The sequence below is a fragment of the Hypanus sabinus genome, chromosome 12, assembly GCF_030144855.1.
Source record: "Hypanus sabinus isolate sHypSab1 chromosome 12, sHypSab1.hap1, whole genome shotgun sequence".
NCBI lineage: Eukaryota > Metazoa > Chordata > Chondrichthyes > Myliobatiformes > Dasyatidae > Hypanus > Hypanus sabinus.
In genome coordinates, this window is record NC_082717.1 from 60,304,068 (window position 1) to 60,321,119 (window position 17,052).

The 17,052-nt window shown below is 38.8% G+C and overlaps 1 protein-coding gene across 1 annotated transcript in view; it reads right to left on the reverse strand.

Moving 5' to 3' along the window:
• Positions 1-17,052, reverse strand: part of si:ch211-130h14.4 (uncharacterized) — a 181,094-nt gene that overhangs the window by 82,290 nt on the left and 81,752 nt on the right. The window contains exons 4-5 of the mRNA XM_059986043.1: positions 16,747-16,905; positions 717-815 (exon numbers count right to left, since the gene is read on the reverse strand). Of these exons, the coding sequence (XP_059842026.1) occupies positions 717-815; positions 16,747-16,905 (258 nt within the window). The remainder of the gene's footprint in view (positions 1-716; positions 816-16,746; positions 16,906-17,052) is intronic.

Here is a 17,052-nt window from a genome sequence, read left to right on the forward strand (position 1 = left end):
ACACAAATCATTTTCTCCAAGCACTATGTTCAAGAAATCTGGACTGCTCTAAAATCAACAAACCAAGAAGAGATACGAACTGTTGCCATTCTGACTTAACACCCCTGCGCTGTGCTCAGGTATTGGAGAAGATACGCATATGTGCCAAATTTATGTAAAACAAACTTACAAATATATCATTTTAATTAATATGGATTCTAGGAAATAAAACCATTGGTTACACTTCATTTTACAGTAAAACCGATCTCTACTGTTATGCCTCTTGGTTGCCTGGGCAAAGTTTACCACTCAATTGGTATCACCGAAAAAAATCAGATTTTTTTGATTGCCTCACTGAGGGGAGCTGGCTGTATGCAAATATTCATTGGATACCTGGTGCTCTGGGACATTCTGAGATCGAGGTAAATAAGAGTCTATCTTTATTTGCCAACATCTATAAAAGTCCAGAAGTGGATAAGAACAAAACTGGGGACATTTGTAAAATATATTGGAACTAAATTATAAAAAATGTTTTCTCCTCAAATTCCAGTTAGATCTGAAATTATTTAAAGAGGATTTAATAGTTTGAGTGCTAAAAGTGCAAACACCATATTTTGAAAGGCTGCTAACAACCTTGCATGTGAAATTTGAATAACAATTGAGTTAAGAGTTCTGAGGTGTTTTTTCGTAACAAAATAAAAGATTTCATTACAAAATAAAAGATTCATAACTCATACCATGTAATAATGAGACTTCGGAACAGACTTGAGATATTTGATATCATGATGAAGCTGTGAACATTCTGAGTGGAGACCAAACAATTGCCTTGTACCATTCTATAAAAAAGACAGAAAGAAGAACTTGTCAATAGTACTGGTAGCTGAAATACAAAGCACTAAGCAAATGACATGTAAACACTCAGCCACAGGAAGCCATTAACAACACTGGCCGCCAATTAGGACCCAGCAGGTAGCCTTAACACTGCCTGCTGATGGTGCTCCACCTCTCCTCCTTTGACATAACTCACCATTTTAACTGAGGAAACAACAGGCTGTTTCATTTATCCAGCAATTTGTACCAAGAGTTCCCTGCTGACAAACCTATAAAACTGTTTGTAGTCCTTTTCTGCCTTCTTTTCATTGTGTGCCATAATAAGCAGCAATTACTTGTTGCAAAACAACTCTGCTGCTTGCAAGAGAAAGGGAAATGAAGATTTGGTAATGTCCTCTGACTTCTCTGAAGTTATTTATGCTAAATGCATTTCACCCACTCTCTGGAGAGCAAGTTGTTTATTTTTAACTCAATTTTATTAATTCACTTGAAAGGAGTATTTTGGAACTATTGATGATGATGTAGAATAATGGCTTGATGCTTAATGCCATAAACTCAGCTTTACTATTAGCAATGTTATTTTAGACATGAAATGTTCATGCTTATAATAGTCTAATTAGTATTACATAGTAATTACAATCTGAAATCTGAAAGCAAGTGAATTTGAATCTGCAGGGGTACATACCACATTTATATTTTGGAACATTTGATAGAAACTGTATAGTGATTCCCAGGGAAGAGTTTATAAATCACTTAATACTTCAGGTAAATGTTTACTTGTCAGATTGTTCCTAATTTCAAAAGGCAACAGTGGAATAGAATAACACCCATTTAAAAAAAATCTCTAATCATTTTAGAGTAATATGGTCATTCTTAAAAGTGTGCAGAAGGTGTGCATTTTTTTCACATTCTGGAGACTGCTTCATTTATTAAACAAAGCAATGCCGACATAAAGGTAAGGCTACCACCATGATGTCTTTGATTCTGAATTTGTGTATTACGACTCAGACATAGTCTGCATTCTATGCGCATCCAGGCCTGGCAGGATGCACCACTGTGATAAAAGATTACATAACAATCACTTGGGAATATGAGCTGTATGCTGCCCTCCAGTGTCAAATGAATTGCAATGATTTAACATTTTAATTCCTCTCCGTTTCCCAGTGGCCAACTATTTTAATTCCCAACTGTTCCACATGTCAGTCTTCCTCCATGATGAGGCCACTCTCAGGGTGCAGAAGCAACACCTCCCATTCCATCTAGGTAGCCTCCAACCTGATTTCATGAACATCGATTTCTCCTTCCAGTAATTTTTTTTTCTCTTCCCCCCCCCCTTTCCTCCTCTTCTATTCCCTACTTCGGCCTTTTATCTGTTATCCTCACCTTCCTCTCCCACTCCCCTGGTGCCTATTCTCTTCCCTTTCTCCCATGGTCTCCTACCAGATTCCTTCTTCTCTAGCCCTTTACCTTTCCAACCCACCTGGCTTCACCTATCACTTTCTAGCTTGCCCTCCATCCCCTCTCCCCCATTTAAAAAAATTTTTGGTATCTTCCCCCTTCCTTTTCAATACTGATGAAGGGTTTTGACCTGAAACAGTGACTGTTAATTCATTTTCATAATGTTGCCTGACCTGCTGAGTATCTCCACCATTTTGTGTGTGTGCTAACAAAATGAATTTGGGCTTCTCCACCAGGAGAGCTGCTTAGCATTGATTCCAGGGCTGACATTTGATGGGCTGCTGATCCTACTATTTTCAACAACACATGGTTTTTACGGTAATCAAAGCTAGGGAGTAATGGCATATCACACTGCCACTGAACCTGTTTCATTGAAATGTTACTTCTTAGCTTCAGATCATGTGTGTAACAAGTCAAATTAATTCGATTTACAAAGTATTAAACTTTTTTTCACCATGTTAACATGTTCCACCATGTTCCATTCTTTGAAAATGATGAAAAATTGTAGATGCTGGGAATCTGAAATGAAAGCAGAGATTGTCGCAAATGCACGCTGGCTATGTTTACACAAGATAAATATATATACGGCCTTTTGAAGGTGTCTTTGATGGGGGGGCTGGTGTACATCACGCAGCTGGCTGAGCTTGCAACTTTCTGCAGCTCCCTCCCATCCCGCGCAGACGTCGCTCCATACCGAATGGTGATGCAACCAGATAGAATCAGAATCGTTTTATTGCCAATATGTGAAACATACAAGTACAATTGTGGTTCAGTTGCATGTATAAAATACAGGAAAAATACAATAACAGACAAAACAACAGCAACTAATTATCTACTAGATAATAGTGGAAACAGTCATGAGCAATCAACAATTGGGAGATGAACGTATGAACATATTCAATAACTAACAACACAAAAGCAGAGCAGGAAGGACCATTTAACGGATGTTGTGCAGGGACAGTTAGGGTATTACATCTGAATGAATTTTGTTGAGAAGCTGGATAGCTGCAGGAAAGAAGCTTCAGAGATTATGTATAGTCCTGGTTGTGATGGACTTGCAGTGTCTCCCTACTGGCAATTTGCTGAGTGGATTCAGCAGTAATTTTTTCAGCTCTTTTATTTGCTGTGGCAATGAACAGGTCTTCTGATGTCGGCCAATGATCTTCTCCACTGAGTGGACCAGTCACTACAACCTGGACCTGGAGAGGAAAGAGGTGGCGGGAAACTAGATGGTGATAAAGGTGGTCACAACATTCTCAATGATGGCTGAGTAAGAATTCAACAGGATACATCCTGGGAGGTTATATTTCCTTAGCTGGTGTAGGAAGAACAATCACTGCTGGGCATTCCTAGTGATAGGCGTAATATGCTTGTCCCACTTCAATGTACTGGTACTGGTAGTCCCCAGGAATTTGAATGACTGGACCACAGACACAGCGTGACCATTAATCTTTATTTCCACTGTCGTGATAGCATTACACTCCAAGTTGTTAGGAGCATACCATGCTGCAAGACAGTCTACCTCTCTTTGATAGCAGATCACATCATGATTAGAAATGAGAATAACTACAGTTATGTCATTTGCAAACTCCATGGTACATCTGTAGAAATATGTGAGAGTTCTTGATGACATTCCATGTCTCCTCAAACTCCTAATGAAATACAGCTGTTGTCATGCATTCTTTGTAACTGGGCCCAGGACAGATCTTCAGAGATGTTAACACCCAAGGTCTTGAAACTGCTCACTCTTTCCATTCTGATCCGTCGAAACGACTGGTGTGAGTTTCCCTATCTTCCCCTTCCTGAAGTCCACAATCCATTCCTTGGTCTTACTGACGTTGAGTGTAAGGTTTTCTCTGTGACACCACTCAACCATTTGATATATCTCGTTCCTGTATATCTCTTCATCACCACCTGATATTCCGCAAGCAATTGTTGTATCATTGCCAATTTATAATAGCGTTTGAGCTGTGCCTGTATTAATTGTCAGGGAGGAGGAGTTATCATTTTTGATTCACACTGGCTGTGGTCTCCTGATGAGGAGGTCAAGGATCCATTTGTAGAGGGAGATACAGAGGCCCAGGTTTTGGAGCTTGTTGATTTGTACAGAGGATATAAAAGGGTTGACACTGAGATATAATCAATAAACAACAGCCTGACGTAGGTACTTGGACCATAAGATATAGAAACAGAATTAGGCCATTTGGCCCATTGAGTCTGCTCCACCATTTCATCATGGCTGATCCAAATTTCCTCTTAGCTTCAATTTCCTGAATTCTCCCTGAATCCCTTCATACCCTGACCAATCTAGAAGCTATTAACCTCTGCATTAAATACACATAAAGTCTTGGCCTTCACTGCTGCCTGTGACAGATTCATCACTCTCTGGCTAAAGAATTTCCTCCTCATCTCATTTTAAAAGGATGTCCCTCTATTCTGAGGCTGAATGCTCTGGTATTAGACTCCTCTCCATTTTCAGCACATCCTTTCTAAGATAAGGGACCCAAAACTCTCACAATACTCTAAGTGAGCCCTCATCAGTGCTTTATGAAGTCTCAACATTACATCCTTGGTTTTATATTCTGGTCCTCTGGAAATGAATGCTAACATCACATTTGCCTTCCTCAACATAGACTCAACCTGCAAATTAACATTTTGGGAATCCTTGTGTAGGATCCTACACAAGGATTCCCAAGTCCCTCTGCACTCAATTTTTTTTTGTATTTTCTCTCCATCTAGAAAGTTGTCAACCCTTTCTACCAAAGTGCCTGACTGTACAATTCCTGATACTGTATTCCATCTACCATTTCTTTGGTCACTATCCTAATCTCTCCAAGTCCTTCTGCAGCCTCTCTACTTCCTCAAAATACTTGCCCCTCCACCTATCTTCATATCATCTGCAAACTTTGCGACAAAGCCATTAACTCCATCATCCAAATCATTGATATATAATGTAAAAACAACCGGTCCCAACACAGACCCCTTTGGAACATGAGTAGACACTGGCAGCCAACCAGAAAAGGCTCACTTTATTCCCACTCTTAGCCTCCTGCCAGTCAGCCACTGCTTTATCCATGCTAGAATCTTTCCTGTAATACTTATTATTTAATTATGTAATGCTTATTAAGCAGCCTCATGTGTGGCACCTTGTCAAAGACCTTCTGAACATCCAAGTACACAACATCAATTGATTCTCCAATGTCTATCCTGCTTGTTATTTCTTCAAAGAATTCCACCAGATTTGTCAGGTAAAATTTTCCCTTGAGAAAACCATGCTGACTACGGCCTATTTTATCACGTGCCTCCAAGTGTCCTGCGACCTCATCCTTAATGATCGACTCCAACATCTTCCCAAATGCTGAGGTCAGGCTAACTGGCCTATAGTTTGCTTTCTTCTGCTTCTCTCCCTTCTCAGGAGTGGAGTGACATTTGCAATTCTCCATTCTCGTGGAACCATTCCAGAACCTAGTGATTCTTGAAAGATCAGCACTAATGTCTCCACAATCTTTTCAGCCACCCCTTTCAGCACTGTGAATGCACGCCATCTGCTATTATCCAGGTGACCCAAGGCTGAGTGGAGAGCCAGCAAGATTTCATCTGCTGTGGACCTATTCTGGCGACACAGTCCAAGTCCTTGCTTAGGCAGGAGTTGGTTCTGGCCATGACCAACCTTTCAAAGCACTTCATCACAGTAGGTATCAGTGCAACTGGGCAATAGCCATTGAGGCAACTTACTCTGCTGCTCTTGGGCACTGGTATGAGTGTCATCCGTTTGTAGCAGGTGGCATAAGTTTTCAGTGCCCTGTTAGGTATATCACCAGGGTCTGATGCTTTGCAAGGGACCACTCTTATGAAAAATGTTCTGATGTCAGCCTCCAAGACAGAGATTACAGGGTCACCAGATACTGTAGGGATTTCCTCCAGTGTAGTTTCTTTTCATCCTTTCATTTCATGCATAAAAGATGTTTAGCTCATAGGGAGTGAAACATCACAGCCTTTCACGATGTTAGTTTTTGCCTTTTAGGACATAATAGCCTGCAAATCCTTTCTGAGCTGATGTGCATCCAATTCCTTCTCTAACTTAATTTAGAATTGACTTTTTGCTCTTAAAATATCCTTCCATCGGTTGTACCTGTGCTTCTCGTACAGTTCTGGATCACTGTTCTTGAATGTCACAGAACCACCTCTCAGCAGACTAGGATTCTCTTGGTTCATTCATGGCTTTTGGTTTGGATATGTCCCATATGTCCTCGAAGGCACACACTCATCTACACAGGTCATGATGCAGTCAGGTTCAACTGACACCCATTCCCTCTGAGGATGCAGTCACAATGGACACCACATTAATAGCAAACGGCTGTTGATGCCAAAGTTTTTCACTGACAACATTAACTTCAGGTTTTCTAGCTTGGACGAGCCAGTTTCTAAAGATGGCAGAATAACATGGCTCTGAGACTGGGAGATAACGAGAGTGAGTTGTTTGATGATTGACCAGGAAGGAGCTGTCATTCAAAGTGCAATTCTGGGAATGAATGCCAGGGAATTGAGTCTGGAACAGATTAGGACAAGATAATTGGCCTGGGAGGTAATGTGGCCATATGGCTCTGGAATCCAGTGATCAGGAGCTTTGTGCACAGGGTATGAATCTACACTGGGGGGGGGGGGGGGAGATATCCATTGCAGCAGGCAGTGCTTCTTTGTTGTTTCTGCAACTTTTGGGATGAAATTTTAGGTTAGAGGCTCAAATTGTTGAGATGAAACAGCTAATGTGAGACATTGATCGAAGAACTTATAACACTGGAGTGAAAGCAAGTTACCCTCGACCCCAGGACATTGTCTGAGAAGAAGGATTATTAGGTGTGCAAGCACCGAAGAAAGTAGAAGAGTGATCACTTTTTAACAAGATTGCTCCCCTTGTCTATCTGTTAACTTGCAGCTAACTTGACCTCTGGAATACAATCCATTCAAGAAAATTAATTTCAATTTGCAAAATTTAGCTCAACTAAATCTTTTCCATGAACAGATCTCTTTTTTCCCTGTAAATTGTAACATTAATTTTGCGACTGGCTCCCTCTGCTGGATTTATATATAATTACATAACATAATCCAACAGATTAGAGCAACGGGTTTCAAGAGGACATTGAATAAACTTGAAAGTGAATTTATTTTCAAAGTACTTGTTTTGAGATTCATTTTCGTGCTACAGTAGAATTTTATGAAAAGCTATACATAAACAAAGACTGACAGCCAATGCTCAGAAGATAAATTCTGCAAATGTAAAAATAATATTGAGAACATGAGTTGTAAAGAATCCTTGAAAGTGAGTCTGTAAATTGTAGGATCAGTTCAGAGCTGCGATGATTGAAGTTATCCACAGCATTTCAGGAGCCTCATGGTTTTAGGATAATAATTGTTCCTGAAACTGGTAGTGTGAGATCCAAAGCTCCTGTACTCCTAAGCAACACACACAAAATACTGGAGGAACTCAGCAGGCCAGGCAGCATGTATGGAAAAGAGTACAGTTGACGTTTTGGGCCGAGACCTTTCGTCAGGACGGGAGAGGAAGAGAAGACCCTCCTGCCTGGTGGTGGTGGTGGGAAAAAGGTCTGCTTGGATGGGGGGGGGGGGGCATTGATGATAATGCTGCTTTCTTGTGGCAATGCTCCATGTAAATGTACTCAGTAGTGGGGAAGGCTTTGCTTGGGATGGACTGGCTGTATCCTCCATTTTAAGCCTTTTCCATTCCTGGACATTAGTGTTTCCAGACCAGGCTACGATGCAACCAGGTAGGATACTTTCCACCGAGAATCTATGGAAATTTGTCAGCTTTTGGTGACGTGCCAAATCAATGCAAACTTCTCAGAAAGTAGGGGTGTCTTTTTTGCGATGACACTAGTGCTAGTCATAGAGTCATAGAGAAGTACAGCACAGAAACAGGCACTTTGCCCATCTAGTCCATGCCTTAACCACCTTAAACTGCCTACTCCCATCGACCTGCACTGGGACCATTACCCTCCATTTCCCTTCTATCCATGTACCTATCCAAACTTCACTTAATCATTGAAATCGAGCTTGTATTCACTACTTATGCTGGCAGCTCATTCCACACTCTCATGGCTCAGAGTGAAGAAGTTTCTCCTTATGTTCCCATTAAACTTTTCACCTTTAACCCATGTCTTCTTGTAGTTCCATCAAGTCTCAGTGGAAAAAGCCTGCTTGCATTTACCCTATCTACACCCCTCATAATTTTATATACCTCTATCAAATCTCAACTCAATCTTCTACATTGTAAAGAGTACAGTCCTAATCTATTCAATCTTTCCTTATAACTCAGGTCCACCAGACTCGGTAATATCCTTGTGAATTTTCTCTGTACTTTTTCAACCTTGTTTACATCTTTCCTGTAGGTGCAAAGGCTCATTTATTATCAAAATATGTATCCCTATACAACTCTGAGATTCATCTTCTCCAGGTAACCATGAAACAAAGAGAGAACACGAAAGTCATTCAGAGAGAAATATCAAACCCACAAGGACACAAAAAAGAAGAACATCCCAATCATGAACACCCCCAAACCCCCCCCCCCACAAAACAGAACAAGAACATCAACCCCTCACAAACCCCCCTCCCTGCACAAAATAGAAATAGTACATTAACCCCCAAACAACTGCTCCCCTGCACAAAACGGAAGGATATTGACCCCCAAACAACCCCTCCTCTATACGAAGAATTAGCAGAATGCAACAATAACATTAACCCCCAAACCTCTCCCCTTGTATAGCAGAACAGAAAAGGAACAGACAGAAATATAAAAACAGTAATTCTGAAAAGGTCCACAGTCCATAAATGCCACAGTCCAATCTGTAAATGATACCATCCTCCAGCATCACCGAAAGAGGACAACACGCGAGGCAGAGGCCTACCTGTCTGCCACAGCGAGCCAATCAGTGATAGGCTGCTCCCAAACAAGACAGGCAGTCAGTGCCACAGTTTTAGTAGGTGACCAAAACTGCACACAATACTCCAAATTAGGCCTCACCAACATCTTACACAACTTCAACATAACATCCCATCTCCTGTACTCAATACATTGATTTACGAAGGTCAATGTGCCAAAAGCTTTCTTTATGACCCAATCTACCTGTGACACCACTTTCGATGAATTATGGATCTGTATTCCCAGATCCCTTCGTTCTACCGCACTCCTCAGTGCCCCACTGTTCACTGCGTGTGACCTACCCTGGTTAGTCCTACCAAAGTGCAAAGCCTCGCACTTGTCTGCATTAAATCCCATCTTCCATTTTCCCAGCTGATGCAGATCCCTCTGCAAGCCATGACAGTCTTCCTCACTGTCCACTACTCCTCTAAGTTTGGTGTCACCTGCAAATTTGCTGATCCAGTTAACCACATTATCACCTAGACTATTGAAATAGATGACAAACAATAAAGGACCCTCCCGCAGCACGCCACTAGTCACAGGCCTCCAGTCAGAGAGGTAACCCTCTACTACCACTCTCTGACTTCTACCATAAAGCTAATGTCTAATCTAATTTATTACCACATCTTGAATGCCAGGCGACTGAAACTTCTTGATCAGCCTCCCATGCTGGACCATGTCAAATGCCTTGCTAAAGTCCATGTAGACAACATCCATTGCCTTGGCTTCATCCACTTTCCTGTAACTTCCTTGAAAAGCTTTATAAGATCTTTATAAGATTGGTTAGTTATGACCTACCACACACAAAGCCATGCTAATCACCCTTAATCAGTCCATGACTATCCAATTACTTAAATAGATGGTCTGCTTAGAATACCTTCCAATAACTTTCCAACAACTTACCGGCCTATAATTTCCTGGTTTATGTTTAGAGACTTTTTTAAACAGTGAAACAACTTTGGGTATCCTCCAATCCTCTGGGACCTCTCCTGTCACTAAGATTGTTCTAAATATCACTGCTAGGACCCCAGCAATTTCTGCACTTGCTTCCTGAAGAGTCTAAGGGAGCACTTTGTCAGGCCCCAGGGGTTTATTCACCCTGATTTGCCTCAGCACAGCAAGCACCTCTTCCCCTGTAATCTGTACAGTGTCCATGAAGTTGATGCTGCTTTACCTCACTTCTATAGATTTTCTGTCTGTCTCCTGAGTAAATACAGATGTAGAGAATTCATTTAACAAAGACTTCCCTGTCTGTTTTGGATCCACACTGGATTACCATTCTGATCTTCCAGAGGACCAATTTAGTCCCTTGCAATCCTTTTGCTCTGAACATGTCTGTAGAATCTCTTAGGATTCTCCTTCACCTTGTCTGCTAGAGCAACCTCATGCCTTTTCTCAGCCTTCCTGATTTCTTTTGTAAGTGTTCTCTTGCATTTCTTATACTCCATTAGCACCTCATTTGTTCCTACTTACTTATACCTTCTATGCACCTCCTTTTTCTCTTAACCAGGGTCTCAATATCTGTTGGAAACCAAAGATCCCTATGCTTGTTATCTTTACCTTTACTCTGACACAAGCACTGTACTCTCAAAATTCACTTTTGAGGGCCTCCCACTTTCCAAATACACCTTTGCCAGAACACAGCCTGTCCCAAACCACACTTGCCATATCATTTCTGGTACTATCAAAATTGGCCTTTCTACAGTTTAAAATTTTAAGCCACAGTCCAGTCCTATCTTCTTGCATACTTACTTTGAAACTAATGGCATTGTGGTCACTGGATGCAAAGTGTTCCCCTACACAAACGTCTGTCACCTGCCCATCTCATTCCCTAATAGCAGATCCAGTATTGCACACTCTCTCATTAGGACCTCTACATGCTGATAAAGGAAATTTTCCTCAACACATTTGACAAACTCTATCCCATCCAGTCTTTATACACTATGGAATTGCCAGTCAATATGTGGAAAGTTAAAATCACCCATGTTTCCTGTAACAGTCTGCAGTCTCTCTATAAACTTTTTCCTCTAAATCCCGCAGACTGTTGGGTGATCTGTAATATAGCCCCATTAACTTTTATTATTTCTTAATTTCACCCATAATGACTCTCTAGCTGAGTTCTCCAGTCTGTCCTGACAGAGCACTCCTGTGATATCTTCCCTGACTAGTAACACCACCCCTCCTCCTTTAATCCCTCCTGCTCTGTCACTTCTAAAGCAACGGAACACCAAAATATAGAGCTGCCAATCCTGTTCCTTCATAACCGAGTCTCACTGATGGCTACAAAATCATAATTCCAGGTGTTGATCCTTGCACTGAGCTCATCCACTGCAGGAAAATCCCAGGGCAGATCCTCTGACGTGCCTGAATCAGCTACTGACCCTGTCCACCTCTGTTCACCAAATGAGAATTTCTGGCTTCTCCTGTGGTCAATAATCAGCTCTTTCATTTGCCAGTGTTGAGTGAGAGATTGCTGTTGTGGCACCACTCAACCAGATTTTCAATCTCCCTCTCACATACTGATTCATCATCGCCTTTAATTTGGCTAATAGCCAAGTTACTAATAAGCTTAAATACACCATTGGAACTGTAGTTAGCCCCATGTTAAGTAGAACAGGGCTGATTATGGCTATTGAAAATCAGCAGTCTGTTTCACTGATTTTGGTAGGAGATCAGATGAGTCATAGAACACAACAGCACAGAAACAGGCCCTTCAGTCCATTCAGACTGTACCAAATTGCTAATCATCCTCATGTCATCGACCTGCAGCACTCCATGCCCCTCACATCCATGCACCTATCCAAATTTCTCTAAAATGTTGAAATCGAACTTGTATTCACCATTTGCGCTGGCAGCTCATTCCACACTCTCATCACCCTCTGATTAAAGAAGTTCCCCTTTATATTCCCCTCAAAGATTTCACCCTTCACCCTTAAACCACGACCTATAGTTCTAATCTCACCTAGCCTTAGCAGAAAAGTTTGCTTGCATTTACCCTATCTATACTCCTCATAATTTTGTATACCTCTATCAAATCTCCCTTATTCTCCTGTGGCCTAGGTAATAAAGTCCTACCCTTCTCAATCTTTCCCTATACCTCAGGTCATCACATCCTGGCAACATCCTTGTAAATTTTCTCCCTGCATCTTTCAACCTTAGCGACATCGTTTCAGTAGGTAAATGACCAGAAATGTACACGGTACAATATTCCAAGTTAGGCCTCCTGGTTGGTCCTCCCAAAGGGCAACATCTCATACTTGTCTGCATTAAATTCCATCCGCCAATTTTCTGCCCATTTTTCCCAGCTGGTCTGGATCCCACTGCTGGTTTTGATAGCCTTCCTTGCTGTCCACTACACCTCCAATTGTTGCATCATCAGCAAATTTGCTGACCCAGTTTACCACATTATCATCCAAATCATTGATACAGATGACAAACAACAAATGGCCCAGCATTGCTGTGTGTGGAATATTAGCCATCTACTTGTTTTCCCCACTTGACATTTGCAAATTTTACTCACTATCCTGCCCCCCACCAAATATTTTCCATATTGAAGTTGCAGGTAAGAAGAATTCCATCACACATCTGATGATGGAAAGTCTTTGGCGTGGCAGGAAGCCATTTACTTACTGTAGGATACTAGCTCTTATAAATAAAACTCTTAAATTTGTCCAAAAAGGTTGAATTTTAGAACAAGACTAAGTAGAATGTAAAAAAGTGCCAATTTCTTGGTTACATTGGAAACACTGATCAGATAAATTTGGGTTTTATTTATTTATTTTTTTGTGGTGTAATATATAATTGATGTAAAAAATTATATTGCACTAATCTTAACCGGACATTTATTGTATTTGTCATACTATCAAGACATAGTCTTGACCAATTTGTTTCTTCAATTTTAATATTCAAGTCAGTTTCCCATTTTTGTCTTGACTTATGGATTCCTTGTTTAATTGCCTGTTTTTGAATCAAACTATACATACAAGAGATAATTTTTTTAGTTTTTCTTTTTTGAATTAAAGTTTCCATTTCATTAGATTTCGGCAATAACATTGTTTGACCCAATTTTTCTCTTAAATAAGCCCTTAATTTGAAGTAACAAAGAAGAGTGTTGTTTGATATTTTATATTTATTCTTTAATTGATCAAATGACATTAATATACCTCCTTCAAAACAATCTCCTATATATCTAATCCCTTTTTGAAACCAATTATATAAAAGTTGATTATCTATTGTAAAAGGAATGTCTATTTTGAATTAAAGATCTCTTTGCTAATAAAGAATTCCTTATTTCATCATCAACATTTATTTTATTCCATAAATCGATCAAATGTTTTAATATAGGAGATTCTTTCTTTTCCCGTAACCATTTAGATTCCCATTTATATATAAAATCTTCTGGTGTATTTTCTCCTATTTTATCTAGTTCTATTCTAATCCATGCTGGTTTATCTTTATCAAAAAAAGATGCAATAACCAGCATTTTGTGTTCTACCAGCATTTTGTGTGTGTTGTTGCTTGTGAAATCTAAGTTGATTTGCTTTATAATAATTCTTAAAATTTGGAAGTTGTAACCCTCCTAGATCAAGTTTCCATGTCAATTTTTCCAACGATATTCTTGACATCTTACCTTTCCAAAGGAACTTCCTCATATTTATTTAACTCTTGAAAAAACTTCTGGGGTAGTTATATTGGTAATGTTTGGAATAAATATTGCAATCTTGAGAATATATTCATTTTTATGGCATTTACTCTAACTACTAATGTTATGGGTAATATCATCCATTTATCAAGATCTTCTTGAATTTTTTTCAATAATGGTAAATAATTTAATTTATATAAGTTCTTTATATCATTATCAACTCTTACACCTAAATATTTTATACCATTTATCGGCCATCTAAATTGAGTTATTAATTGACATTGACTATAATCTCCTTTAGTAAGAGGTAAAATTTCACTTTTATCCCAATTTATTTTGTAGCCTGATATTTTCCCATATTCTTCTAATCCAGAGGATAATTTACAGAGTGAAAAATATGGAATATAAAGCAAGAATATTTTCAGATCATTCTCCTTTGATAATGACAATGATAATGATAGATAAAGAGGAATCGATTTATAGATGGAGATTTAATTCAATATTATTAAAACGTCAAGATTTTTGTGATTTTATGAAAAAGCAGATACAGTTTTTTAAAGATACAAATTCACATTCTGTTGATGATAAATTTATATTGTGGGAAGCAATGAAGGCATACTTGAGAAGTCAGATAATAAGTTATACTTCTAAAATTAAGAAGGAATATATGATAGAAATAGATCAATTGGAAAAAGAGTTTACAAAATTAGAAAAAGAATCTCAAAGATATATGACAGAAGAAAAATGAAGACAACTTGTTAACAAGAAGTTACAATATAATACACTTCAGACATATCGAACAGAAAAAGCAATTATGAGAACTAATCAGAGATATTATGAACTAGGTGAAAGATCACATAAGGTTCTTGCTTGGCATTTAAAAACAGACCAGACTTCTAAAATGATAAATGCAATCTGAACAAGAGTAAATAAAATTACTTATAAACCTTCAGAAATTAATGAAACTTTTAAGAATTTTTATTCCAAACTGTATAAATCAGAATCACAAAATGATAATGTCAAGATAGAAAGGTTTTTATCACAAATAACTCTTCCAAAATTGAATTCGGAAGAACAGAAGGGATTGGATATGCCTTTTACATTAAAAGAGTGTCGAAGAAGCTCTCGGATCATTTCAAAGTAATAAATCCCCAGGAGAAGATGGTTTTCCGCCCGAATTTTATAAGTTTAAAGATTTATTAATTGCTCCTTTTATGGAGTTAATACATCAAGCGGAAAGAACGCATAAACTTCTAGGATCTTTTTCGACAGCTATTTTAATAGTATTGCCAAAAAAAGATAGAGATCTTTTAAAGCCAACATCATATAGAACTATTTCTTTGTTAAACACTGACTATAAAATAATAGCAAAAATTTTATCTAACAGATTATCTAAATACTTACCAAAATTAATACATATGGATCAAACAGGATTTATTAAAAATAGACAATCGGCAGATAATGTAACCCGGTTACTTAGCATAATTCATTTGGCACAAAAGAGGGAGGAAATGGGTGTGGCAGTTTCAAATTTAAGAGTTTTACTGGAACAAGTTATTGGAACACAACTTCTGCATAACCCAATATTATTTTTATTAGGTGATATTGAAGGGATAAAACCGAAACCCAAATTGAATAAATATCAGAGAGAATTCATAAAAATTGCACTGGCAGTAGCCAAAAAGGCTATTGCAGTTACTTGGAAATCGGATTCATACCTAAGTATACATCGTTGGAAGAATGAAATTTCCAGCTGTATTTCACTTGAAAAAATTACTTATAATTTAAGAGATAAATATGAAACATTTTTGAAAATTTGGCACCCTTATTTACAAAAGACAGGATTAAATATATAGGTGCTCCGAAGATAAAATAATTGGTTATTTGGGGAAATAAATAAGTATATATACTAAAGTTATTATGAACTCCGTGGAGCATGTGGGGATCTTCCGATATCCAGGCATTCTTTCTTTTTCTTTTTTCTTCTTTTTCTTTCCTTCTATAGGGATGTTAGGGGGGAGAGGGGAAGGGTAGATAATTCTTTTTTTCTTTCTGTAATCATTTGAAAACTCAATAAAAATTCTTTTTTTTAAAAAAGCTAAGCTCCTTCTCCCAGCTTCCCTATGCCTTCCCTGAGGTGTTGACTGTGGAGGACTTGCTGATAGTAATGTTACTGAATGCCAAAAGAATGATAATTGGAGGCCTTTGCTGAGGATTGCCTGCCACTCTGTGGCTTAAGTTTTACTTGTTATTTTTCAACCCCAATCTACGTATTATGCAGTTCTTGCTACCTGGAGATATGGACTGTTTCATTATCTCAGGATTTGCAAATAGATTTGAATAGAGAAATTTCACTTCTGGCTTTATGATAACATGCAGGTCACTGGCCAGGCTGCCTGTTGTGATGAGAATACCATTCAGAGGTATTTCTCCAGTGACCGTCTGGGTAAAGGAGTATTGCCCTCGATTCTCAATTTTACTTGGGTTCCTGAAAGTCACAATCAGTAAAATGCTCCCTTAACGTGAAGCGCAGCTACCTACATTCACCTCAGCCCAACTGTTCAGCTCCTTATCTATGTTCAGAGCAAAGCTGCATTGACAGCCAGGGCCAGGAGATTTGGAAGAAACCCCTTCCTCTCTTGAAAATAATTAGTGATCTCAGAAATCATTAATTTAAACTTAGTTCCAATGATAAAACATTGACATCAACTGTGCAATGTTGACCATTGCACAGTATTAGCAAGAGGAAGGTCAATGATTTTGAACCATAAAGCAAACTTAACTTTTTCTTAAATACTAATAAAATATACACTTACTGAAATATGTCTCTCAAAGAGTACAAAGCAAACTAATAAGCAAGGCTATCCTTGCCAAAATAGTGTTCTTCATTAATACATACATGTTCCACCTTCTGCTTAAGAGTTTTCTCCTGGAATCGAAGATCACGCTCTTTGATTTCCTGGCGCTGCTTCTGGACTCTCTTGCTCAGTAAATCCATGTAGTGTAACCGCAAGGCCTTACACAGCCTGTACATGTTCTTGTACATCTCCAGATAGTGCTAAGAATGAGTAAGGATAATGTTACAAGAGTGTCTTAATGTTTTCCAATTAAATTGACAAATTCATTGAAAATGTTGAATTTACTAAGTACGTACTTTATTTTAATGATGTAAATAGGGCATGAAAAAGAATGACTTCACTATAGT